This window comes from Eutrigla gurnardus (assembly GCF_963514095.1).
Source record: "Eutrigla gurnardus genome assembly, chromosome: 16".
In the NCBI taxonomy this organism is placed as follows: Eukaryota; Metazoa; Chordata; class Actinopteri; order Perciformes; family Triglidae; genus Eutrigla; species Eutrigla gurnardus.
In genome coordinates this window covers 15,724,541-15,752,520 of record NC_139927.1, presented here as the reverse complement: position 1 = coordinate 15,752,520, position 27,980 = coordinate 15,724,541, and the positions used below count along the sequence as shown (strand labels likewise).

Sequence of the window (27,980 nt, the reverse complement as noted above, 5' to 3'; positions counted from 1 at the left end):
CGCCAGTATAGGTGCTACAGGTTGAAACTGGGGCTACTGGCCAATATACATACTTTCTAAGAAAATAGACTGTATATAAGAAGATGGCGTAGTCACTGTGACGCCACCTATTGGTTTGGTTTTAAAGCCTCATGGTTGGCATTTTGGCCCTCGCCATCTTGGTTGTCTTTGCAACCAGAAGTGACATGCGAGGGTGGGGTTAAACACAACCAAACACAGGTTAAGAGATTTTTAGGTGACCGAAATGTTAGGAGAAACTTGCCTGAACTAAAAACACCTTGTGAAAGGGTTCAAATTCTAAGATGAAACACACAGACAACACACAGACCTCCTGCCAATCAGAGGGTTGCCGTATACCCTTGTATCCCCTGATTTATGATCTATTTGGCTCTAAATGGAACCATAATTAATAAATGAACATCATGCTGTATTGAAGAAGACTTGAAACTAGTTCATGTAAACATATTTTATTTTATTTGGAGTGAGGAATGTGTAAGGATCTGAACAAACCTTTTCTGCAAAGATTCCTGACAATGTTTGTTTCCATAAAGAGTATTTGGAAAACAAATCTGATATGCTAATTATTGCACATACAATGCCCAAATGGCTATAACACAATGCACTTCTCTTGAGAGTCAAAGTCTATTCAAAATAATTTAGAAGGAATTTAGATGGAACAAACATGTACGAGTTCCAGAAGATGGCAGCAATGCAACGTGTTTTTGCATAAACCTTTTTTCTGAAAATGCTCTCATATATAATTAAGTACATTTTGTTATTTGCTCAAAATAAATGTCCGGTGAAAAAATGTAAATAGACATAAATTACATGGGAAAAAAATAATAATATATATACAGTATATATATAAAGGAAATAAATCAAGTAGAAAACTGCACTTCTGTCTCTGCGAACGGGAGGAACTTCAGTTTACGTAACAACTATTTTCGACCAATCCGCTCCCATTCACGAGAACCGGAAGTCGTAATCCACAACATTTTCCGAAGGCAACAACACAGTCAAGCAGCGTTTCAGTCGAGGTGTTTGTGTCGTCGCTATTGTTGGATTTACGAGATGAAACACAACTCAAACGTCCCCGCTTTCCTCACGAAGCTGTGGACGCTTGTCGAGGATGCAGACACCAACGAGTTCATCTGCTGGAGTCAGGTAACGCGACAGCTGCGTACCCGTTTAGCTAGTTAGCACGCCACTTCTAAAAGCTAACGCGGAGCAAGCGGCCAGCCAAGGTTAGCTAGGCTTTGAGATTAGCCGGAAGTTAACGTAGCAAGTGTAACGTTTCATATGCAACGCTAATAACAATGAACCAAGAGGGTTCATCCGCCACCTAACTGACGACAAGCGTGAACCCAAGCTAAACATCACTTGCTAGCTAGCCAGTCATCTCCCTGTGTTGTTACGTTGCCTGCTTGTTAACGGTCTCTAGCATGCTGAGCCATAACCAGCCTGTGCGTCATGCCAGCATCAGTTCCTCCCAATAGGCCACCGAGTCACTATAAATCTGTGTGTGTGTGTTACGTGAAGTGAAATGACACTGTACAATAGACACTGTTCTGACTGTCGTGGTGGTGTTGGTCGTTTCCAGGAGGGCAACAGTTTCCTTGTGTTGGACGAGCAGCACTTTGCCAAGGAGATCCTTCCCAAGTTCTTCAAGCACAACAACATGGCCAGTTTCATCAGGCAGCTGAACATGTGTACGTCCGCTTTAATCACTGTGTCTCAGTTTGTGATGTCTTTATAACTTGCATGGCTGCTAAGTAGTGGTGCATAACCAGGTGAAATAGGGAAAAAAATGTGTTTTAACTTTAACGGTACAAAGTGATGTGGTGAAAAAGGTTTTATACAGCCAATGGTCCAAAACCAAAAATATATAGTTTACTGACATAAGACAAAGCACAGCGTTATATCCTAACATTTTAGAGCCTATGAGCAAATGTTGAACTTTTTCATATGCTACTGCAATTTAACCATCATCAGTTATTTTTATGCCCATACATTAATCAACCAATCGAAGCTGTAGAACCAGGCTTAATGTATAATGTATAAAGGGGAGCTGAATGTGTGCCTGGACAAATGCCCTAGTAACCATGGTAACGGCAAACGTTTAACCAGCTGTTTGCCTGAGTGACTCAGCAGGACAAACACTCAGTTGAGTGGTCCAGTACTGACTGTTATTACTACCACGTATATATATTATGCAGAGGGTTATTTTATTCAAATTGCCTTTGGACTCAACTTGACAGCATTCATACCTTTTGGTAATTTCCCTTAAATGCTTTTAAAAAATAGACAGTAGCAAGACTGGCATAGTCCTAATACATCCAGCAAGTCAAATGTACCAATAGAAAACTGACTTTAAAGAAGTGCTTCACCTTGAAAATAATGAACGTATTGCTGTCTGTCACAAATCAGAGTTTCTGTTGGCCCCACGCTAACATGGGTAGGCGTTATGGACACAATGTGCTTGTTATAGTGGCACCCATGGTTTTCATCAGTAGATGTGCATTTTAAGTGATACAAATCAATGTGATTATTTGGAGAAAAGTATTTTGTGGACCACTTGACAGGGTGTCAGGGCCAATAATCGGTCGTCCCCTGCTGCAAACTTATTAGCACTTTATTAACAGCAAGCCAAAGAAAGTAGCCATAACCCACTATTCTATTTCTGACTGTATGTTTATGCCGGATTCAATGTGGCTGTATCTCAGGCTCTTTGTTATGGAGAAATTTGTGACTCGGATGATTTCTGTGGAGCTTCAATTTGTCCCAACAGTTTCAATTCTGTACTTAAACTTTTAACAACTAAATTAAGAAAAAGAACAAAAGACACAAAATTGGAGAGTCTGTAGAAATTCTGCAGGTTTACTGTATAATGCAGCAAAATACAGCAAACCGAGGCTGGTTCTTAACCAAGACACTGAATCTAGATGTGCAAAGCACGGCTTTATATTCCCCTCCAGACCCCCAGAACAAGGGAAAGCCCATTTCTCCTAGTAACATCCCACGTTTACCTATGTTAGGTATTTTATACCATTATGTTTACTTCATTTCATATTTTGGATCATTGCCACTCCCTCCTCCTCTGGGATTTTGCCAGATATTCTTCTAAATATAAAGGTGTCTTAATTTGGGCATGTTTCTAAAAATAAAAATAGCTGCAGTTGCTTTCCAGGGCCATGGCCACTGTTTGCCCTCTAACAGGTGCTGCTGTCATACCAGCGAAAGTACACCAAGAAAATAACCACACCTTGTATTGATTTTCTGACATACATGGATGGTGTGTTCACGTCTGTGTGGGGGTTTTTTCTGCAGATGGCTTCCGTAAAGTGATGCATATCGACACAGGCATTGTGAAACAGGAGAAAGATGGTCCTGTGGAGTTTCAGCACCCCTACTTCAAACATGGACAGGACAACCTGCTGGAGAACATCAAAAGAAAGGTGGATGCATTTTTCTGTTAGTTTGTCAAGAGCATGAAACATTTTCAAAATGTAAACAAAGAGACATACCATTCTGACAATTCACCAGTCATGCAGGGGTTACACAAATCGATGTATCGGTTAATTTACGTCTGTATTTTAACCAAGTGAGCTGTTCAGGCAGGACGCCCTGTCTGCACCGAGCCCCATGGCGTCTGCTACTCAGCCAGACCCGCATACACAAATGCTTAGTGGTGCTGGGCGCATTACGGCATGCTCCAGGCCGGTTTGTGTGAAACCCTGTCACACTCATTGAGCTCGTCATTGTGTCGCTCTCGGAGCTAATTTAACGTATCAAGTCAGAATCAATGTGTGAGATTTTGAGAAAGACCCAGATCAAACTATTTAGACCCAATATCTGCTGATTAGGAACAAACGGAACTGAATCTGCGGATCTGTGGCTGCACACGCACCCGTGACCTGATTTAAAACATCAATAAACATTTGGTCAGTAGAGAGCCGAAGTAAAAAGTGAAATTACCCTTTTACATCACATGAATTTGCAGGGGTTTTTTTTTTTTTTTTTCAAAAACAAAATGAACCAAACTGACATCCGGAATATAGCTTTTTAATTCAACAAAAGATGGAAACACTCGGTCACCATCTTTTCGAGTTCAGCTGCCTATTACACTGTAGATACGACCTCTGGCAGGGTCTGCTGGTCACTGCAGCACATCATATCAATACAGCATTTAAATCAACATCTTCAAACAAATTAAATTGCATCGAGACATTTGACCCCTGCGTCTAATTCCTTTTTCTCATTTGTTTTGTGCATGATCCCAGAATATTCCTTAGATTTGCTTCCAGTGTTAAGATGCTGCAAAATATTTAATTGTGATTTTCCTCTTTCAGGTTTCCAACACTCGGCCAGAGGACAACAAGATCCGACAGGAGGACCTGACCAAGATCTTGGCCAGTGTTCACAGTGTTACCAGCAAACAGGACAACATCGACGTCAGACTGGCAACACTCAAGAGGTGAGTGTAAAGCTCTGGACAGGTCCTTCCATTGATACTGCAGCATTTCTGATGATGAAGGAGCCAGGGTTCGTTCTACAGTTGATTCTCTCCACTCTAAATGCTATTTTCTTTGTTGTTTAGGGAGAATGAAGCTCTGTGGAGGGAGATCTCAGATATGAGACAGATACATGCCCACCAGCAACAGCTCATCAAAAAGGTGAGCACGACTCTGACCGATCAGTTTACACCATCCGGGAGTGTGTTAACATACATGCCTCCGGAACACGGTGTGCCTGCACTCCGAGAGGTAGCTTAAAACCTTTGACAGTCCAGTCGACAGAAGAAAATGTGTTTCAGTTTTCTACTCTGCACATTCAGGAGAACCATCTATGTGTATGTGATGTCTTTAGGGGAATGATGACCTTTCTGTTCAGTATCTCCACCACTAGCATGTTCTGATAAGCCAATGTTGGAGCGCAAGCAGCTCCAAGTGGACTGTGCAATACAAGTTTGTTAGAAATATAAGTCATTTTATTGAGTGCGCATGTAAACATTTTTGTGATATTGGATCACTTTAGGGAAGGGGCGTCTACTATAAACACACCTGGTAGGTGTTTCGTTCATCTGAGCTGCAAATCCAGTTTTCTCTTGAATTTCTGTTCTCTTTGCAGCTGATACACTTCATCGTCACATTGGTACAGAACAACCGCATCCTGAATTTAAAACGCAAAAGGTGAGTTCACGTCGTGTTGCGTAGTGAGAGTTTTGCTCCAAATAAGGTTTGTCTGTCTTCAGGTTTTATGATGTCATCACCCTAAAAAGAACTCTGAACAATATCCTCATCATATCGTTAATATAATAATATAAAGTGATGATTGTCTTTCTCAGTAAGTCTGTTATTGATGAGTGTGTTACTACTTAGTAATCCATAATGATTTTTAAAAAATCGTATTTTTCTTACCACAATTCTTACAGGATTATTCTTTTATTTACGGTGTCATTATCATATTTTATCTTGAACAAGGACACATTGAACCAACTTGCTCTTTGATCATGTAAACTCTGTTGTCGTTCTTTTGACAGGCCTGTTCTTATGAACAGCAACGGAAAGAAGCCAAAATACATCCATCAGATCTATGATGACAAAGTGTGTGTGGAACAGGTCAGTAAATATTACCCACATAGAGTTATAGCGGAATCCTGATATGATTAGTAAGCCTACGTGTTTTTTTTTTCTTCTTAAATGAATGATATCAAATATGCGATGTTCTCTATGAGAATATTTACGGTGCAGGTTTTCACTGTGTGTCACCTTTTAGTCGCCTGTCAGCAGTCTGAGTGGTGTGAAGGGCTCCGAGATATCGGATGACGTCATCGTCTGTGACTTGACTGATAGTGATGGCGAGGTGGCAACTGAGATCGCAGAGGGGTCACCCAGAGCCTACGAGCAAGGGTGAGACTCTTTACCTTGGACCACCACGTCTTATACATGAGGAGGGTAAACTGGTTCTCAGTGGTCTCTGTTTTGCAACTAAGAATTTATTGAATCGGTAGATCAGGCGAGCTCGTTGGCCCCAAGAAAACTTCATCAATGTATGTGTTTTGTATACTGTCAGTATAATAAATAGTCAGCAGTGTGTTTCTTAATCCTTCCTCCCTCAGTGACGTGGACATCGTGGAAGTGGAGCTGGACAGCGGCGTTGTGCTACCGGCTGAGACGGAGGTGATCACCACATGCACAGATGACAACAGACAGACGGAGGCTAGCGTGTCGGCAGCAGTCGACGACACCAGCGGAGCAACCAGTGGAACGTCCAGCGGAATGTCCAGCGGAACGTTCAGCGGAACGTCCAGCGGAACGTCCAGCGGAGCGACAAGCAGTGCCCTGCAGCTTAATACAGCCTCAGGTCTGAGTCTAGAGGACCCCGTCAAGTTGATGGACTCCATACTGAAAGAGAACGGAGCAATAACACAGAACATCAACCTTCTGGGCAAGTAAGTACCAACAGCAAGAAGCTGTTTTTAACATGCTCAGCATTAACATAGAGGGATGCTCAGACAACACAAGTACTTACATTTCAGTACATGCCGATGCAAAGTAACAATATGAGTACTTCATAATACTATTACAGTTGTCACTTTCTAACTAACAAATACACCTTGATGCCGTTGTGTCATTTTAACTTTCAATTTTGTGTTTTTATGGATGAAAACAGAGCAGAGTTTGTTAATAATTAACCATTTGCTGTCAGTTAAATGTTTAAAATGTATCTTAAATATGAAAAGGCTGAACAAGGCTGAGAGAAGAACTTAAAGGAGAATAGCGCTGACAACAAGGCACGGGAACGTAGCATTTATTCACCGACAAACAAACAAACAGCTGTTAAATAATGCGTGCATGTGTGTTGTCAGGATGGAGCTGATGGACTATCTGGACAGTATTGATTGCAGTCTGGAGGACTTCCAAGCCATGCTGTATGGAAAACAATACGGCATGGATTTTGATCTTGTCGAGGTAAAATGACATCACTTACACACCAAACCAAGGAACATTCGCCTGATCAGTAACGCGGCCTTCTCATGTATTTCAGTGCCGTGGACAGTTTTTTCTCCCCTATTGTTATTTTGACAAAAACATATCAGTCACAACAATATTGCAAATGTTGTAAATATATACTGTGTGTATATATATATATAATATATTATATATATATATATTAAAGGAGTCATAACCTGGTTTTATACGTATCCAGCCCCCCTTGGATCGCTTTGGATCAATTCGTAAAACTTATTAGAAAAAAAAAAAAAAATTTAATCAAACATTGAACTTGTTCTGACCCTTTTTCGTACCGCGATTTTATCACGCGAGATTACGCGCGAGGTTTTGACTGGTCCGGATGTGCATTGTATAATATGTAATGAGGCGCGCGTTGATTCGCCGCAGGAAGGACAGAGCCGGGGGGGCTTGCCTGCATGCAGACTCCAAAACATAAACAGCCCCCTGTCATGGCGCACACACTAAATGACGAACCTTACGGAATTCAGGCATTTATGTACGAACCAGAGTCGGAACCCGAACCGGAGAGTGAAGAGCCAGAGACGGTTGAAGAGACACGTTTACAGCAGGACGTCAGGTAGCGGACGGGGGGGGGGGGGGGGGGTTGGGTGGTGAAAGAGGGGTGGGCTTATGCAAGTAGCCTCCACGGTGACGTCACCGTAGGCGCAGAATCAAAATCTCGTGCTTTAGGAATGCACACCCTTGTGTGCTATTCCTGTTCGGAAAAAGAGCAGAAGCGAAAAAACGGCGCCACTTTCAAACTCCAGCCTTTCAGGCAAGTTTCAACTGAGGTCAAACACAGATATGCATGTTTTAACAAGAGAAATTGCGATTTCCTGGTGATGACTCCTTTAAAGTCTGTCACGGTGAGTTCTTCGGGGTTAACTATGGATTCCTCCATCTGTTACTCTGGATCACCTTAGTAAAGGATCTCTTTACAGCCAATGTGGACAGATGGCAGGATTGCAGCCACCAATAACTAGGTCAGGGAGACCCTGTCAATACTATTTGTCTGCAAAGCCCTTTAGCTAGTAACTAGTATCCCACCCCCCCACCCCCGACCTCTGTTTCAAGCGAAGTCTGTATTTTACTTTTACAGAATTTACAGACCTTCCCCCCAGATATGATTGTAAAAATCAATTTCCTGTATACTGCCTCTCTTTTTCTTCAGCAACGAGAGGCGACCACATACAGAAATAACTCACTAACGGCGTTTGTATTGAGACTGTTGACAGACAGAACAATGTTCCTCGCTGCATGCTGCCATGCACGTCATCTCTCCTCTCTTCCAGATTTCGCTCTTTTGATGGATTTGAGCTCGCTCGTCTGTATGTGGGCGAGATGATCGTCCCGAATTTGCACCCAAAATGCCGCTAAGACATTATTTTTTGCGCTGGACTTTTTACTTTACAAATCACAGTCATGCAATCGCAGAGGATTATCGTCCGCAATTATTACAATTTACTAGAGGTCCCGTAGAGTACAGACCAATCTGCGGTCTGATCCACCTATATTTCTTATGTTTTGCTTAGTCTCTTGTAGTGATAATTTCCTGTCAACATGTTTTCAGGAGGCTGTGTCATCCAAAGAGAACGCAGGGCAGCTTAACAGAGGCAGGACGGAGGAAGTCAACACAGGTGAGTGACACACTCCTGCCTACAAACTGGTCCTGAAGGGCCACACGCTACTTCCCACACAACGAAACACGGAAACACACACACATTATGGAAACAGGAAAGTTAGATCAACAGCCTGATATATTGCCAATACCCGATGCGATCATTACATTAGCACACGGTTCTTTCATCATCCTCTGAGCCCTGTGATGTTTCTCCACTCATTCATTCAGCTTTTCTCTTCCTGCTTGTAGTCCGGCAGCGGTGCGTTTGATGTCCGTAATACATTTCAGTGTGGAGTAGCTGGAGTTCTTCTCCATATGATGAATAGTGTTCACGCTCAAAGAATGTGAATACATTTAGGAAGAGTGTGAGATTGGAGACAGTCCAGGCTGATTCTTTTCCTCCGGTGTCTTGTGTTCAGATAAACAGTTGGTCCAGTACACCTCCTCCCCCCTGCTGGCCTTCCTCGATGGCTGCCTTCCTCCCCTGGACCTGGATCTGGGCCCCGGCAGCAGCACCAGCGACTTTAACACCTACTTCCAGGCCTCTTCCAGCTCTGCTGCTTCTGTGGAGGCTGAGCTGCCCTCGGAGCTGCTGGACACCGGCCTGGAGTCAAAGCAGTCGGGCCGCAGCTCCCTGATCCGCCTGGAGCCTCTGACGGAGGCGGAGGCTAGCGCCGAGTCGCTCTTCTACCTGTGTGAACTGAGTCCTGCTGGAACAGAGGCCGACACCACAGCGCTCGACAGAATGGGAGGGGAACTGGTGTGACTGGTTCACCACGGACAATACTGACTGATTGTGTGTTGATATTCCCTCACCTGTCCGGTCTGGAGGGATGTGCATTGTTCCACCCGGCTGGTGGAAGAATAGCAGCAGTTTGTACCATGTTCACGTTTTTACATTTAAGACTTTTGCTTTGAAGATAGCATTTGAGTTACAGAAATAAGCCATATTTTCATCACATCAATAATAATAGTTTAACAACCTCTAGCAGCTTATTAACTCTTTGGACATAATAGATTTCCTCTCAGTCCTAACTCAGTAGTGACAGAACACACACACACACACACACTGTACGTGTGTGTGTCCATAAACGTCTTCTTCAGATCATAATCACCACATTGAAATTTCTTCGGTATCAACAGAAATTAAACTGACTGTTGTCATTGGAACATCTGGAATTTTCAGTGACATTATACTTCTTGTTCACATCACCCAAAGCATGATGGGAAGTATAGTATAAAAAAAAAAAAGACAAAACCCACAAAAAATAACTTTTGTGTTTTATGTTTTGTCAATAAATTTTGGCTCTAAATGTCTTCTCAAAATGGTTCCGACTCCATTCATGTACACATATTTGCTGTAATTATTTATCATGCATATTACATGTCTATAGTATCATAGTATAAGACGTGTCGTAGCAGAAACGCGTGAGGGCTCAAACAAACTTTACTGCGTCTAAATTTAAAAAAGGTATTTCTTCTTGGATGATGACGGTACTTTATTTCCGTGACTTAAACCTGTTCTTCAACACAATGCTCTCGGATGTAAAAGTGACATGATATGCACAAACGGCTTCATCGTCATCGGTAAAGCGCTGCGGTCTGTGAGGCGGCGTCCTCGGTGGCCTGTACCAACACACTCAACCTTTTGTATGTACTGAAAATTGTATTTATTCAGATTTCTGTTTATCTTTTGCTACCTTCATGTCCACAAAAGCTTGAGAAAGCATCATTCCTGCAGATAGCATCGTGTTACTTCCTTTGAGTTCAGCAGCGTTCTGGATAACTGATAAAAAAGGTCTTAACTAAAGACATCAACCTGTTAAAGCAATGACGTGAGTCAAAAGTCATGTCACAGTTTCAGTTTGAACATCACTTAGTTGGCTGCAACACCAAGACCATATAGTACTCTAGACATGAGTGGTTTAAGATCCAATGCTAAACGTTTAGTTTAAAGTTCTCTGCAGGGGTGTGTGTGTTATGAGCGTCACCATAAAGGAATGGTGTGAGTGTGTTTCAGTGTGAGTGAGAAATGTCATTAAAGCCTGAATTAACCGTCCAACGAGCGCAACCCAGAGAACATTTGGGTCAGTTTGATGCTGTAGTCAACTTTGGCTTTTTTGTGTATCAGAGTGATAATGTACTGTCGGTTTGAATCACCTTGATTAACATGAACAAAACGCAAATTCATTTTGTTTTTTAAGGAAATTGAAATTCCCCGTTCAAACAGTAAAGCCTGTAAGCTGTAAATGATCTGACCCTCGCCGTGTTGAGTAGCTTCAGTGCGTTCATGTTGTGGTGAAGGGAAAGTCCTCTGCTGTCTCTCCTCACTGCAGAGACTTCAGATCTCAACATGCTGGTTTTGGTTTGCTGGGTGTGGCCAGCTGATTCTCTGTCCACTTCACAATGTTCACCGTCATTGTTGCCCTGCAGTCTAAATAAAGCAAATGCTACAACGTTTATTTGTCATCTGTTGCTTTTGATCACACTCAGGAGGCCGAAACTGTTTCTATAATCTATTATCATTTATCAAGTCAGCGAGGCTTAACGTCCTCGACGCGGTGGTCCCGGGTTCGACTCCCATCCGGGATGAATTTCCCGCATGTCATCTCCCTCTCTCTCCCCGTTTCCACACTGTCCTAAGAAGTAATAAAAAGGTTTGAACGGCGCTCTAGCCAAAAACAAAAAAAGGAATCTTCCTCAGCCACGTGAATCTAACACATAATATTTTGTGTAGATTCCTGTAGTATTTGGAACTTATTGCTCATCTTCAAACTCGACCTTCATCGTGACCTCGGCTAACCAGCTGTAATGTTTTGTGTCCCCAAACTGTCAAGTTAAGAGTTTATGTCAGAAATGTCATGCTTTGTAATTTTGCCCAATTATAACAAATTAGCATATGAAATCTTTAGTTATGTCCAGATGTAATGAGGTTCCTTTCCTCTCAGGCATTCCTGAGGCATCCTGATCACGCCAACGGGACGGACATGAGATCAGAGTGACCGTGACGTTCAGTTCATCCTTGAACTCGTCCAAGTGGACGTTTGTGCCAATTTTAAAGAAAGATTAGTTCAAAGTTAAAGTTCACGAGAATGGAACGGACGGAGGGACAGACGAGCCAACGGAAAACCCCGGACACATAATGCCTCGGGTCTAGCCAGCGCGGTGCACACAAACTCATTAAAAAGTAGTATAGTTAAGTATTTAATTAAAAAGTCATAGTATAACCTGTCATTAGAAAGTTAGTATGTCATTAAAAAGAAATAGTGTCACAAAAAGTCACACTCAAGTCCAGTATAAAAAGTCACTGTAATATAGTATGTCAGAAAAAGAGAAGTAAAATATTCATAATACCATTTATCAAAAGAGTAATACAAACGTCATTGTATAGTATGTCATCAAATTCCATAGTATAGCATGTAAAAATAAATAAAAAGTCATCATAAAGAATGTTGCTAAGAGTGATTAAAAATAGTATAGTATGTAAAAAAAAAAAGAGTCGTAAAATGTGTAGAGTAATAATATATTATAGCATAGTACATCATAAAAAAAGTAATAGTATACCATGTAGTATAAGTAATAAACAAGTCATGGTATAGTATTTGGAAAAGATCATTTTAAAAAGTAAAAAAGAATAGCATGTCGAACTAAGTCCATTCCATATAAAATATATTGTAAATGGTGATAATATAATGTAATAAAATCATTAAGTTGAACAGAATAACAGAGAAAAAACGTGGATAAATAATACTTTAATTTGTTGAATGCTCAGCCAAGCTTAGTCTTACATGAGTATTTTATTCACTTTCTCCTCCCCTGTTCTGTCTCCTCTCTGAATTTATTTTCTCCACAGACAATTCTTCTCCTCCCTCCACTCTTCCTCTTCCATCCTACTCTCCAGCCTTCCTCCTCTTCCCCGCTGTCATCCTCTGTCTCGACATCCACTCAGTTCCAGCAGAGGCCCGGCCAAAGCAGGGGGGGGGGGGGGGGGGGGGGGCTCAGAAGGCTGTAAATCCAGCCTGTAATCAGCACGTCTCGGCCATAATGAGCAGGAGATAGTGGAAGTATGTTGATTATCTCCCATCGTGAGGGGATGAGGGGGCAGACAGCTCGCTTTCTTCAAGCTCTTCCAGTGGCATGAATAGCTGTCTTTACATGGAGGCATGAGGGGAGCAATAACACACACACACACACACACACACACACACACACACACTGAAGAAAGAGATGCTCTCTCTGGGGTTTCCCATATTAAGTAGACGTATATTTGTATTACTGCATCACAGACTGACACACACATGAAATGAACCTTTCTGATTAACCACAACTGGCATAAATAATGGAATATTCCATTCAAATTCAAATATATTCAATTCAAACTTTATTTCAATTATTAATCATACATTCCATACGGCTAAATTCACTGAAAGAAAGTGGCGGTCGAAATAGTTTTACCTCAAGCGTCACTTTAGGTGTCCGTGCTGAGTGAAGTTGAAGAGAAAGGATTCGACTGAACAATAAGCACCGAAAGGAGTTGAAGTGGTTGAGGTGTAAGTGATCAAATTAATGAATTGTGAAAAATCAGTGAACATTGTGAGAGTCAGAAAGCTGCAGTTTGGTTTGGTTGTTTCATGGAGGTTTTTAAGTGATTACCTGAGACCCGGATGGGTTTGAAGTGTCAGGCTGAAGTTTAAGACTCAAGAGATTGGTCGAGTTTGTTTGATTTGAAAACTACAACACTTCTCATGAAAGACAAAATATAGACATAATTACATGAATGCAAAGGAGCAAAAATATTTAAGAAATATTCTGGAGTTGGAATGAAAGAAGTTCAGGCACTTGAAATACAAGTGCAGGAATGGCAAGTGAAAGTGGAAGTGCTGCACATGTTTTTATTACGTTTTAGGTTCAATAAGCGTGGGCACAGAGTGAAGCTGAAGTGTCTGTCGAAGTGATTCTCTGTACGTTAAAGTGGCGCGATAAACGGGCGTCTAAATGCAGATCAAACTTACTTCAGGCGGGGACCACCTCAGTGGGAGTGAAGCAAGCTGAAGCACTTAAAGGAGCCAAAATCATTGAAATCATACGTGATTGATGGAAGCTAACTGAGCTGAGGGGAAACTAGCAATTCTGTGTGGATTTTATAATGTGTGCAATGTTTCCCCGTCGTCGGGATCCTGGTCCTGGTCCTAGTCCTGGTCTTGGTCCTCTCTGCTGCAGTTGCTCTACCAAACCTTTGGGTGCCTGCTGTCCTTCCGTAACCTCCGCCTTAGTAGCCAGACTCCAGCAGCTCCAAATTAGTCATCAGTGTACGGGGGAAACCGGGGGCAGCCGGGCCCCCCCTGGACAGATTTATAGAGCTAGCCTTGAACGCTGAGCCGTTGCTCGTGGAGCTGAGCCCATCTCGTTCCAGGAGGAGAGGCTTTCAGTCGGTCTGGGCTCTCATCCGTTGGAAGCTACCAAACATATCTACATGACTTATCGGGTTGGATTTCAGTACAGGGCTCTCATTTTTCTGCAGTTAAAGTGAAGTCATACAGCAACAAAATCGGGATACAAAAAGAAAATGTGCTGTGGAAAAACTGGAAACGTTGTGATAATGTTTAGCTCTGTCAGTCTGATTTACTTTTATCTCCCTCTACGTTTTACATATGATTGTAGAAACATGTGAAATGTCAAGTCTCAGATGTGTACTAACAAGTAAAAGGGTGAGGTGGCCAAAGTAAAAAGTCCCATATCACAGGAAAAAACTGGAGTAGGATCAACTAAAACCAGAATATGGTTTAAATACGCAGGCACTCATTATTTATGAGTCCACAACGCTTTGATCTAGAGCTGAGCAGCATCTCTGCTTTCTGATGATCGTTTTCATCTCTATTCTGGAGGTTTGATCGCTGCCTCGGCGATGCGTCGCTGGTGTTTCACTCAAAGTGAAAGGTTACATTCTGTGGCAGCGTTGTAATGAGAACTAAGTGGTCGTTACTCCAGAGATACCAAGTGATCAGACAGCAGCTGTGTTCCCACAACAATCCCTCCCTCACTGCTCATCTGTCTGTCCGTCCTCTCCCACACACACACACACACACACACACACACACACACACACACACACACACACACACACACAAACGAGATACCGCAAACATCTAAATAAAAAGAATAAAGAATAAGGCCCAAATATCATATACATTTTGAACTGACTGAACTTTTCCCTTCATGTACAACCTTTAAATCAAGGTAGTTGGCTCCGTGGTGTTGCTCTATGTAGTGATTTGTGGTGTAATTAGTCAAGTGAAGCAGCTTTTTCATTTCCTTTGCTTAAATCCGTTCCTGTCGAAAGCTCATTTTCAACCAGAGTGAATCCAAACGCCTCCGAGCCTGTGTGTTCTGAGATACGCTCCACAGACTGGTGACAGGAAACAAAGAAGCTGTTTTCTGTTTAAACGGGCCAATTTTTAAAAACGGATTGACTTTCCCAACAGCCGCAGCTAAAAATGGCCACAGTCCTTGTAGCTGCCCTGACCTTCGTTATCAGATAAAGCAGAAACTTAACAAAAACAAAACAAAAAAATCTCTATCCAAAATATCAAACATTATTGAATTCCTTTTACTTTTGGAGGGGCTAAAGTTTTATAGTTTCTGCTTTGCTAAACTTAAACTTCAGCAACTGTATACAGCCAAGCATTTCCTTTCTTCTGCTTGTTTCCAGATGAACCAGTAGTAGCAACGTGGCTCGCTAACACCGGCCGTGTCCTTGGCTCCAGTTCACTCTTTGTCCGCTTCTAAGCTGGTCAGTAGGTGTGTCCCGTCCCGTCCAGGTGGAGGCATCTGATTGGCTGGGATGCCTGATAGCAGCTCTCCCATGCTGCCACAGTAGAGCAGAGAACGCATGGGCCACTTCTGTGGAGACACACAGCACATTGGGTTAGCTCCTCATGCTAACACGATTAGCACCCCGCTATGTGCTGAACCCACAAACTAATGTTAACCCTCTCAGGCTACAAGCAGACTGCTCGACCTCAACCTCTGCATTCAGTCCAAATCAGTCGTTCCAGCGATTACCCACAATCCAGTAGGTGGCAGTAACGCACCTAAAAGCAGTTCGCCAACCATTTTGGATCCATCTGGTTTCTGGGGTGAAGCTGCTAACCAAGTTAGCTTCATAATTCAAGGGCAACTTTACAGTTAAGTGTTGAAGTCATCTTAGTAGCTAACTGCATTGGTAGCGTGGTAGTGCGGCCGCTACGTATAGTTAGCTAAGATTATCTAGGTAACTAAAGGTGATATTAGTGGTTTTATGTAGGCTACTAGCTTGCTACAGTATCAGTCAGTGTTATGCACTCGAGCAGGATTTTGTTGGTTCCTGTTCTCACCTTAACGGGATGAAGGTATCCCCCCGGCCTGGAGGGCAAGGTGTGCTCGGCCAGGGTGGCTCCCTGGTCCAGCGTCTCTGTTAGGTAGGCTATGTAGTTCGTAGCCAGGACCAGAACATCCAGCTTGGACAGCTTGGTGTCTGGTGGGACTGATGGCAGAGCGGCCTGAGGACAGAGGAGGAAGTCTGGAATCAGCTTTCTTCAAAACTCTACTGCGTTCATTAACGGGCCAACGGGACCAACACAGATCTGCCTGTAAGGATTGATTGATTTATCTAATTTATTCAGAAGATTCTGTCTTGTTGTCTTATATTTGACCAAAACTGCATTTAGGCCAGTATTATACCCACTAATTACCCACTGATGTCATTTATGATGTATTAACTGCTCGTGTTCGTGTCCCATGTGAAAGTAAATCAACGTCAACTTATTAGACCTTAGTTTTGTTACATAACAAACATACTTATTTTACTCATATCATGATCTTTTCTGAAACCTTTCCAAGTGCAGTGTTTTGTTGCACAAGTAAACCTAAAATCGAAGCAAACTTGGAAGTTTATTTTGAAAGGACACTATGCATGTTACTGGACACGCAGCGTTTCAGCATCACCGTTTGAAGCGTAAATGCCCCTCCCCCTTGTCTTGGAGACTGTCCTGGCCAATCAGCAGGCGGCTGGCTGACGAAGGCTAGTCAGTTTGATGAAGCTCACCTGGGCCCCCCAGCTTAAGAGGCTGCTCCACATGCTGCTCACTTACAGCACACGTCCACCTGTGTGGACTCCCTCCCTCGCTTTCCCTGAGCCAGTTGGTGACAGGCGTGCGCTGTTGTTTTTCTGTCCTCTAAGTATGAATAGTGAATATGAATAGTTTTGTATTACATGAATGGAATTACTTTAGTTCCATCGTCTCCAATAACCAGCTCCAAACCTGACAAAAGACATAAATAAATAAATAAATAAATAAATAAGTAAGACAATCGCGATATATATTATAACTGCACCTGTTGTTTCTGTTGGGAGACAAATGTCAGCGTTCTGGTTGATGAGATTCAAATATTTTTTACCTAATATAAGACACAGTCTTTCATTATCTGCATGTTCAAAATAAACTCATCAAACTGAGTTCATGTAAATGTATCTGCTCTTTATCGTATTACATAAAAGCCAATGCATTCGATTGCTATTGGTTTTGGTCATAACTAAATGAATAGCTCTGAAAGCAGAAATCTACGAAGAAATAATGGCAAGCGGACATTCAAGAGTACAACTAGTGTGTATATTATAAAAAAATATAGTTTGGTAACAAAATCGCATTAATATACTGTATGTGCATCTATGAAGACACAAAGACTTTGTTTTGTTGCTTCTCTCATGGCTAAGGTTAGCGTACTTTGCTCCGTGACACAGTGGCTCATCTCCATTAAGCACAAACATGTTTTCAATTTCCTATTCCTCATTCAATTATTTCCCCAACACGTCAGCTTTTCTTTTCTTTACATTTTGGTACTTTTTTTTCTCTTTTCCCCGACTCGTCCACCCACCGCTGGAAACAGTTGGTATTGAGATGCTGACGTCTAACAGCCTTCAGTGCAAATACGAGATGCATTGTGGGACTTATAGTTCATGGATGCCATAAATAAATGTCGTACATGCAAATGATATTCTCTGCAAGCTCTCGCAAAGTGACCTTGGGGTACTTTGGACTACTGTAAGGGCATTTATTTGAAGGAATGATCAGTCATGTATAATTCCTGACTTCATTGAAGTGTTTTGTCAGTTACGAGGTTGTTGTTGAGGAAACACGTACCTGCAGGCTGTGGAAGGCCTGTCGTAGGTTGCGTACGCGACTCCTCTCTCTCGCTGCGTTTTCTGGGGAGTGCTGACCCCTCAGGGCCCTGCATCGGACCACAGACTCACAACCAGATCCAGGGTTGGACCTGGACCCACACACCGACTGCACCTGCAGGAGAGGACACGTTTAGAGCCTGGCTGGCAGGGAAAGCAAGTCTGATAGGCTCAATTGGCTTGGAACAATAAGACATTGGAATACAGTGATTTAGAAAATTAATTTAATGAAAAAAGATTTGTACAAATATAATATAATTTTACTTACTTTGATAAATAAAATATCTCATTCTGTTAAGTGGTTGATTCTAAAATACAATTTCCTGTTGCAGTGCGTATTATATGCACAGTAAACTTCTGAACGCAGCAAAGGGAAAATCTGTTTTCTACTCAAGATCATCAATGTTTCAACCCTCTTTCATTATTTGTTACTTTCATTGGAGTCTGAGGACAGAGATGTAGAAGAACTACATGCACATTTAACAAAAGGCTGCTACTAACCTTTAAGGTGCTAAGAGAAGCTTTATGAAATTATGAAAAAAATGGATGACTTGTGCTTCTGGCTTTTAGATGCGTCAGAAATCATCAATGCTCTGTGACATTATCAGAATCAGAATCCGGTTTATAGCCAAGTATTTTGCAGACAAACTTTGGTGTATTGGTGCATAAGAATTAAAATTTAAAATAAAAGCAAGAAACATACATTTTAAAGACAGATCCAATAAAAATATTCAAAATACTATTGAAATATATAACAAACATAAGATGAAGAAAAATGCAATAAACATGAAAAAATAATAACATTTTCAGTTTATCTAATCGGAATATACTATTAGGCTAATTACTGCAGGACTCAGGACTGCTTCTAAACACACAGAAATGTGCTTGAAAAGTGCAAATCTGTACCAAAAATAATAATTATAATTAGTTCAGTTTAAGTTAACTGAAATTAGTTCTCTTAAAGTTTCCATAAAATCCTTAATGAAAAAAGGCGATATTTTATACTCATATACTCTATATTATATATACTGACACTGGCGCTTCTCTTAAACGTTCCACATCACACTCATATGTTAGTAAAGTCTGAAAGGATGTGACATCCCTCTCAGAATTCTGAATTGCCCTATCTGTCACACTCGTTCCAGACTCACCCACTTCCTGGCCTCGCGGCTGCTGCATGTGCTCGGCCTGTGTCCATGCAGGGATGCCTGGCTGGCGGCCCCTCGGGGCTGCCGCCTCAGTGGCTCCGCTGCCGAGCCGGAGACCAGCTGGTGGTTCGCTGCGACCGACATGAGACCTTCCAGAGGATTCAGCGCCATGCGTGCTGTAGCAGACTCTCCTGAAGACTTAGTTCACTTTGGATCGGTCTGTTTTCATTGGCCGGATGCAGGTTTGCTTCCCCGTGTTGGAGACTGTTGTGAAAGTATCGTCCACTAATTGCTTTGGTAAATACACGACAGGACTACAGAAGTCTGAGGTCATCTTTCCATCCCAGCATTTAGAAGTCTAATGTGCTCATCAACAGCTGAAATCCCTCATCTGATCTCATAAACACTCTGTGCTCATTTGTTTCCTGGAGCTACTGAGGACTATATCTCTTCCAGCATCTCCAAGCGAGTTCACCAGGCCTCCGTAGGTCCACCCAGACCGCTAAAGGAGCCCACAATCACCGGCTGCCTCTCTGCGCATCACCGTCCATCTAGAGAAATCCTCCCAGTCTGACACTCTTTCTCCCTCTGCCTCTCCGTCTGTCTCTGCTTGTTTCCTTATCGGGTGAGGTAATGTGGGGAACTTCATGTGGTCCTTATCTCAACTGCCCGGTCGTCCTGATCCTCCCCTGGCTGTTCGGCTGCCAAGAGGAGCAGGCAGGCAAGCAGTCGGGCCTGGGGGAGTGCAGCACTGGGAGGGTGTCCCGAGCCAGGGCACTGGGGGGCTTTGGAAACTCACAGCTCTGTTAACAACTGGACCTGGGTGGGATTGGAATCTCGGGGCAGTGCGACATTGAACGTTAGCAAAGAGAGGCGGACGGGTCTTTTGGTTTGTTGAACACGTTCAGGCATCCCAGCATCTTACTACTAGAAGCCAAAGGCCACCATCCTTGAATCCGGGTGGATTTTGGATCTTCACATTTGAAGAAATTCCCTCCAGGCGTTCCTGAGATATTTTGTTCATGAGAATGGGAGAGATGGACGGACAGACTCTACCACCAGGGTGGTGGAGATCAGGTTAAATTAAAGTCTCTGTCGACAGGTGGAGCTGATGAACACAAGCGGCAGAGCAGCAGCCTTACTGGATCTGGATCCATCTGGATTCTGGTGTGCAGTTGAACTTTACAGCTAAGTGTTCAAGTCACCTTAATAGCTAACTGCATTGGTAGCGACCTGTCAATCACAAGGTAGCCCCGCCCTAAAGCATCCCCTGCTTTCTGGTCTATTTGACTCTAAATGGACCATAATTTACTAAATGAACACCAAACTAGAGATTGAGACCATAAACTCATGTTTACAATGTTTACTGAGATAATAAATCAAGACAGAAGTAGACTCATTTTATCACTGACTTCTATACAATCGGAGAGGAGTCGCCCCCTGATGGCCAGCAGAGAGAATGACAGTTTATGGCACTTCAGGATGGGCTTCACTTTGCAGGAGGTTGCTGGATCTTTACCGATGGTCAGTTTTCAGGCTCCGAACAACAACCCAGCTGCTAACCTGAAATGCACATATTTCTCCAAAGCTCTACAATGACAGTCCTGATTCTTTTACTATCGCCATGAGTTAGGCTTTTATGGGTCATTTTACTGATATATCACATCAATTTGAACTCAAGGGTGAACGGATTAGAATTTGGTGGTCAAGAGTCACACAAAACATGTTTCAAGACTTCAGATGCTAATTATGATACTTTGACACAACTTGAGTTTGGATATAAAGCAGCTCTTTAATTGCACTGTGGATGTGAGCATCAGAGCCGTCTCTTTACGTCTCCATCATCTTGTGAGTTGATCATCTGTGCTTCTGTGGTTTAAATGTGCAGTTACAATCAGGCTTTGGGGAGGGGCTTAAACCAGAATCAACTGAGTCTGGCTTTTCACAATACGACTGGCTTTCTTAACCCTGAGTAAATTGTGAATGAAGAGTCCACACGTGAAATGTGGCTGCCTCAGAGACTCTTTAATTAAAGTGGGATTCCAGAAGCAGACAATCATTTTCATCACCAAAGTTAATCGTCTTCAGACAACAACTCGTTTAACATCACAGATTGTATTCATCAAGATCAACGTGATTTAACTCTTTATTTTCAGGATTCTTCCTCTCATGTTCACGCCAACGTATGAAAGCGCTGAATGTGAAAAACCTTTTGAAGACATCCAAGTGAGCAGCTTTAACGGAGGCTTACATCGATATACAGTAACCGGTGCTGCATAATCATTGTAATTTTAGTGTTTCAAGCAAGCAAATCAAAGTCAATCTATGATAAATGTTCAATGTTCATGTTGTAGCAAATAAATCAAAGACAAGGTGTGATACATTAAAGACGCCTGACTTCATCAAAGTCTTTAAAGTTTGGAATAAGATTGAAAGGCAAAATGCAGTTAAAATCAAACATAAATCAGAGGTTTAAGGCGGTAATGTGGCAGCATGTTCGTGGCTTCATGTTAGAAGTTTCATGTTATCAGCTGGAGGAATGTCTGGCACCTTGTCCAGGCTGTCCAACCAATAACAACGAGCCCCCTGACCGCCCATCTGCAGCTGCTTAGTAAACGGTTCAATACGGCGGAGGGAAGTCGTGAGGAAGGCAGAGCGTCACTGAATGAATGGTTGGTGGGTCCAGGTTCCTGGTTTCTGCTGTTGCACGTGGAGCTGGGAATTTGTTCGGGACTCCAGTGAGCACAGTTGCTCCTGAACCTTTACAGCTCTGGACTTGAGCTGAGCTGGACAGGTTTCTAAATACCATTAATCTATGCAAAAAATCATTTTCACTTTACTTCATGCAAACAATAACCACATAAAGTAAATCTTGATCACATTATGATGCATTCTAAAAGGATTAGGATGTGTTACAACGATGAAGATTAGAATACAATATGATTCTTGCAAAAAAAAAAAGTAAATTAGTGACCTGCAGCTATGATGCGTATCAGTAATTATGAAATCATTTATAATGTGTTAAGGTTATTGTTGTAAAGCATTATGGATATTATTGAGTGCTTATAACTATAGTTATACGATGCTATAAGCAGAAGACATTATGAGTAGGTTTATGATGAATTACATACATGGGCGTTATAGAAAGTGGTAATAAAGGCTGTAAACACAAATCCTCTGGAAAAATGTGTATCGCTCAAGTAAAAGTTCTAAACAGTCGCTCTGAAACCACCTGTTCTCACAGCTGTTCTAACAGATGTGCTCACACCTGTTCTAACAGATGTTCTCACAGATGTTCTCACAGATGTTCTCACTCCTGTTCTCACAGATGTTCTCACACCTGGTCTCACAGATGTTCTCACACCTGGTCTCACAGATGTTCTCAAACCTGGTCTCACAGATGTTCTCACTCCTGTTCTCACAGATGTTCTCACAGATGTTCTCACTCCTGTTCTCACAGATGTTCTCACTCCTGTTCTCACACCTGGTCTCACAGATGTTCTCACAGATGTTCTCACACCTGTTCTAACAGATGTTCTCACACCTGTCCACCACACACCCATCACATCACCTTCTGCTCTTGCTTTTGCCTCGTTCACTGTTCACTGTTTAAACATCTTCTAGGATTAACACAGAATAAGACCAGAATAAGTCTGGTTAAGAATCACTAGATGGAGTGAACTATATTATCAATCCACCTCGAGGAGGAACACAGTGCTTTTACAATTCCTCTATCTACTTATCAATACCTTCATTATGCACTTTTCAGCTGCTCATCAGTCCACCTCTACTATTTCTTCTTCTTCTCCACTGTCTTAGTGAAGTTCTGGATGTCCTCGGCCATCAGCCGGGGCTCCTCCATGGCAGCAAAATGGCCGCCGTGGGCCATGGGCGTGTAGGTCATGAGTTTATGGTATTTCTGTTCGACCCATAGTTTGGGAGTGTGCATCAGCTCGTCGGGGAAGCAGGCGAACCCAGTGGGGACGTACACGGGCATCCTGTGAAGAGACGATGACGTGTTAGCATTTAAAAAGAGGATTTATTTCATACTGCCAACATTACTGTCTTCCAGCAGCCGCAGCAGGCTTAGTGTTAAAAGCTAGAGGGACGATACATAGCTTAGCCTAGAAGAGGGCTGATAATATTTTTTTATTGTTTAGTTATACTAAAATGGTGTATTTTATTTTTTTTTTAAATTTGACACGTTCGTAACAATGTCATCATGCAGAAACCTACATCAGAGAACATTTTGAGAAGGGCTCGGGAACATTTGATGCTAAAATGTTTGGTCACATTTATCTCTGTGGTTGTCACTCACTTAGAGTGAGGCTGGTTCAGGCCTTTGCCAAAGTTTTCCTTGTAGAACCTCATGGAGGAGATGATGCAGCCAGAAGTCCAATAGATCATCACATTAGTCAGCAGGTCATCCAGAGAGAACTTCCTATGAGGAACCACACACAGAATTTAATAGAACAGGAACCCAGGAGCCAGAACACATCATGTATCCATATGGTCTGGATCTGAATATACTGGATCAGCACTGTGGCAAATCTGACTCCAGCAAAACCTTTTCCACATATCCACTGTACAATAGATGCATGTTTGTATTTGATAGTTTGATGCAATATCTTCTTACTAGAGGATAATGTAATGGATGTGATGACAGCAAATATCAGAAACCGACTCCCTTATAATCTGATCAGCTCTATTTACCTGGTGAGTCCTCCGTCCTCCAGGTTCCTGAAGTCGTGGCTCGTCCACGTGGAGAACTTCTCCAGAATGTAGGCGGCCAGACCCACCGGGGAGTCGTTCAGTCCGCGACCTGAGGGGAAATGAGTCACACACTTATTGTAGTGGATTTAATGTTGATTTAGTTTGCACAAGAGCTATTGATGTTGAACATCAGCCAAAATTAAAAGACTTATGAGTCGAACACAGTCGTATTTTATGATTTAGTGTCATCTGTGTATCGGGGAACCCAGATCTGTTAAATTAAGCAATATGTTAATGTCTGGCAGTCTCTGGACTGTGTATTTTCTGGCCAATGGGCAGTCCCTCATGATATTTGTTGCATATGAGATGTTTCAGGGCAGAGATCCGTTCACACTGATGTCAGGTATGGGTCACTAAAAAGCAACGTGGAGAGTGTAGTCAGAAAGATCTGGGGGGGGGGGGGATCTTGTGAATCGGTTTAAACTCATTGAAGCAGGTCTAGAGCGTCCTGATGCCAGGTCCTTACCCACGGTGTCAGGCTTGGTGGCCTGGATGTGCATGTAACCAGACTCTTTGATGGACTCCACCACCAGTTTGTCCATGCAGGGGTAGAGACGCTGAATGTCCATGTCAGTGAAGCCAAACATCTTGGGGAAGCGACGGCCAAGCATGATGGATAAAGCCATGGGTAGCCCCGGCTTGGAAGGCGGGGCGAAGTTCACGTGCAAGCCTCTGACTCTCCTGTGGTATGAAAAAGAGTAGTAATAACATATCTAAAGGTTGTGAAACTGTCTAAATGTGAATCTGTGCCTCTATGTGACATACATAAGTAAACAAGTCTATCAGCTGGTTATTTCTATATAGTTCTGCCTTACTCGGGCTCCAGCTGAGCCATGTTGGTGGTGACCAGCCAGCCCCAGTCTCCTCCATGAGCGTAGAACTGCTGGAAGCCCAGACGCTTCATCAGCTTGTGGAAGATGCGTGCCGCACAAACTGAATCAAAACCTGTTCACACACATTGAGAAGTCGCACTATGAACACAGTTTCTGCAACAAACCAAAAATAGGACGTACATATTTCCACATATGGAGCGACATTTTTGACCTTATCTTAAACTTTCCAGACTCACCTTTCTTATGTGGCGCTTCCGAAAAACCGTACCCTGGTATGGAGGGACACACCACCTCAAAGACAAGGTCCTGTGGGTCTGATGGTTCTGTCAGCAGAGGGATCAATCCGTAGAACTCGTAGAAGGATCCGGGCCAGCCGTGAACCATTATGAGTGGAACAGCAGTCGATCCCTCTGGCACCTTGTTGGGCTTCACGTGCAGGTAGTGGATATCGATACCTGGATGGAAGATCAAGGAGGAAAAGCAGGTTAGAAGGAGGACAATGTCTTCTTCATGTGTGTGTCAGCAGTGCAGACTCACCTTCGATGTTGGTCTTGAAATGGGGGTACTGGTTGAGTTTGTCAACTTGTCTCCTCCAGTCAAAGTCGTTTCTCCAGTAAGAGACCACCTTCTGCAGGTACTGGGAGTTGAAGCCGTAATGAAACTGGCTGTCCTCCAGTGAAGGAACAGGACGAGTCTGGTCTATCCTCCTGTGTAGGTCCTGACAAACCGGGACAGAGGACAAGTGGGAGCATGAGTATGAGCCATGTGGAGTCTCGAGAGACAAACTAAGAGGGACTCTAACCTCCAGCTCTTCATCACTGGTGGTGACTTGAAAGGGACGAATGGTGATGTCCTCCCCACCATCGAGGGGTGCGCCGGCCCCCCACCAGCCATCCTCTGTTTTCAGGACCTGGGTCCTGTTCCTCTGAACCAGAAAGAAGATCAGTCCTCCAATCGCCAGAGCAAATAGCACCTCTGTGAACATGGTGCTCAGCGTCTACAGGGCGAAATACAGGAGGGGGGGAGTGAGAACGCATGTCGAACAGGTGAAAAATATTTGACATGACCAAGACATCATTAAAACAACAAAATATTACATACAGTATTTATAACAAATATAACTATGATTCATCAAGATATGCTTAAAACTCTTATAATGGCACATGAACATACTGGAATCACTTGACTTTTTTTAAATATCAAATTATTATTATTATTATTATTATTATTATTTTGAGTGATTCTATCCACGATCAAATCCTATATTTTCAAAATAATAATGAATCATTAATGTATGATTTTGTCAACTAAATAAATGACAACTAAACAACACAGAAATACGAGAGAAACTAAACATTTCTTATCTCAGTGACTTTTTGACAGTGTTGTAATCTGAGTCCGGGGCTTAATGGTTTCATTAGTCATGAGTTTAGAGAGAAAAAAGCAGCCAAACAAAAGCATCACTGTTGTTGTGGCCAGCTGACAGGATTAGGTAAAGAACAGGGCTGACCAGGCCCCCTCAGTCCGCTGAGACCTGCATAACAAAGCTGTTCCCATTCAGGAGAGCTGCAAGCATGGAAACAGACCAACCACTGCACCACTGTTCTGTCCTAACACTTCATCTACAAGTAACCAGGCTGAGCTAGCACAACTCAAACAGCATCCCATTAGAGGTCAGGATGAGTCTGGACTGACACTTGCTGGTAGATGATAGCAGACAGGCAGCAACCTTCAGTTCTGAACAGTGAAGCCAATTCCCAAGTGCCATAAACTGTCATTCTCTCTACTGGCCATCAGGGGGCGACCCCTCTCTGATTGTATACAAGTCTGAGAAAATGACCCTACTTCTCTCTTGATTTATTATCTCCGTAAACATGAGTTTATGGTCTCAATCTCTAGTTTCAAGTCTTCTTCAATACAGCATGATGTTCATTTAGTACATTATGGTCCATTTAGAGTCAAATAGACCATAAAGCCGGGTATGATTTAGGGCGGGGCTACCTTGTGATTGACAGGTTGCTACCATGCTACCAATGCAGTTAGCTACTAAGATGACTTCAACACTTAGCTGTAAAGTTGACCTTGAATTATGAAGCTGACTATATTAGCAGCTCCACACCAGAATCCAGATGGATCCAGATCCAGTAAGGTTGCTGCTCTGCCGCTTATGTTCATCAGCTCCACCTGTCCTCCGCCACATTCCAAATATGGTCAATTCCTTCACTGGTTGCAAAAAATTAAAGATGGCGTCGGCAAAAATGGCGAGCTCCAGGCTTCAAAACCGTAGTCCACAAACCAATGAGTGATGTCACCATGATGTCCACTTCCTATTCTATGATATTAACAGAGACCTTTGTGAACGAGTTCAACGAGCTGCCCACTGAGCTAGCAAAGCGTCCTCACTCACACAACAGTCAGAGCTGCAACAGACATTAGTTAAAGTAAATAGTAGCCAGTTAATGCAACTAACGTAACTAGCGTAAACAGCAGCCAGTTCACGTAACAAGCGTAAACAGCAGCCAGACAGTGAGAAGTTAACGTAACGAACGTAACAGCTAACAAACGATTAAGTAGGCTACCAAAGTACCACCTTTTTCCTTATCGCTCTTTAGAACTGTGAAGTTAAGGTTCACGTTAGAAAAGGAGCGTTTAGGTTAACTTTACGTAACGCGACACTCAAATGTACTCAAACCTGGTCAAAAAACGATCACGTATACAGATCTAAAGAGTTCAACAGTCAGTTAAACGTCACCAGAACTAGACAGGACACAACGGGTTTTAGCTGTTTAACCTGTTTGTCGCGGGTCTAACCGGTCCGGAGTCGTCGGTGCTGGACTGTGTCGTCGGTGCTGGACTGTGTCGTCGGTGCAGCGCCTCTCTGCTGGACCCGTCCTCCTCTCCCTCCTCCCTCTCACACCAACGTCAGCTGACTCACTTTAACTTTAGTTTCTATCGTTGGTTGCTTTTATGTCCCGCTGCATGGACACGTTATTATACAATACATTTATAATACATGTATTATTTAGTGAAAACGTGAGAGGATAAGAATGTGTCCTGAGAACTGTGGAAATGCCACAGGTGCACGACGGGACATGTAGTTTTCTGTGGACGATCCGGCACGGTGACTACATGTGTTGTCTGGTTTGGTAAACTGAGATGAAAAAAAAAAAAAATGCATTTTAAAATACACATTCAACCCATAATATAGAATGGAGACGAACTCTTCTTTTATTTCATTTAATTTTTTCAGCAATTTCTTCAAAACGCACCACAGAGAGAAACATATGTAACACCTGGAAATAAAAAAGAATTGATAAAGCGATATTTGACCTCCTTTTATCAGTTTAATCCCACCCCTACTGTACCCTCCACTCT

At 42.7% G+C, this 27,980-nt stretch overlaps 3 protein-coding genes across 3 annotated transcripts; 1 reads left to right on the top strand and 2 right to left on the bottom strand.

Moving 5' to 3' along the window:
* Nucleotides 1-998: 998 nt before the first annotated feature.
* On the top strand, nucleotides 999-11,094 carry hsf2 (heat shock transcription factor 2). Its single transcript, XM_084030828.1, has 12 exons — nucleotides 999-1,164; nucleotides 1,601-1,709; nucleotides 3,328-3,455; nucleotides 4,350-4,474; nucleotides 4,598-4,673; nucleotides 5,128-5,189; nucleotides 5,540-5,618; nucleotides 5,776-5,909; nucleotides 6,119-6,451; nucleotides 6,869-6,971; nucleotides 8,584-8,650; nucleotides 9,054-11,094. Exons 1-12 carry the CDS (start codon nucleotides 1,072-1,074, stop codon nucleotides 9,398-9,400), a joined length of 1,656 nt encoding a protein of 551 aa, XP_083886954.1. The 5' UTR covers nucleotides 999-1,071; the 3' UTR covers nucleotides 9,401-11,094.
* Nucleotides 11,095-15,399: 4,305 nt separating this feature from the next.
* On the bottom strand, nucleotides 15,400-19,170 carry tcf23 (transcription factor 23; the record flags this gene model as incomplete). Its single annotated transcript, XM_084030491.1, has 4 exons — nucleotides 15,400-15,534; nucleotides 16,008-16,172; nucleotides 17,814-17,960; nucleotides 19,003-19,170. The coding sequence occupies 4 exons, from the start codon at nucleotides 19,168-19,170 to the stop codon at nucleotides 15,400-15,402; spliced, it is 615 nt and encodes a 204-aa protein (XP_083886617.1).
* A 1,414-nt stretch (nucleotides 19,171-20,584) lies between these two features.
* ephx1 (epoxide hydrolase 1, microsomal (xenobiotic)) lies at nucleotides 20,585-27,546 on the bottom strand. Its single transcript, XM_084030114.1, has 9 exons — nucleotides 27,397-27,546; nucleotides 25,408-25,602; nucleotides 25,143-25,323; nucleotides 24,842-25,060; nucleotides 24,588-24,717; nucleotides 24,239-24,453; nucleotides 23,713-23,821; nucleotides 23,318-23,440; nucleotides 20,585-22,997 (listed from the first exon to the last, which is right to left on the bottom strand). Exons 2-9 carry the CDS (start codon nucleotides 25,588-25,590, stop codon nucleotides 22,790-22,792), a joined length of 1,368 nt encoding a protein of 455 aa, XP_083886240.1. The 5' UTR covers nucleotides 25,591-25,602; nucleotides 27,397-27,546; the 3' UTR covers nucleotides 20,585-22,789.
* Nucleotides 27,547-27,980: the final 434 nt, after the last annotated feature.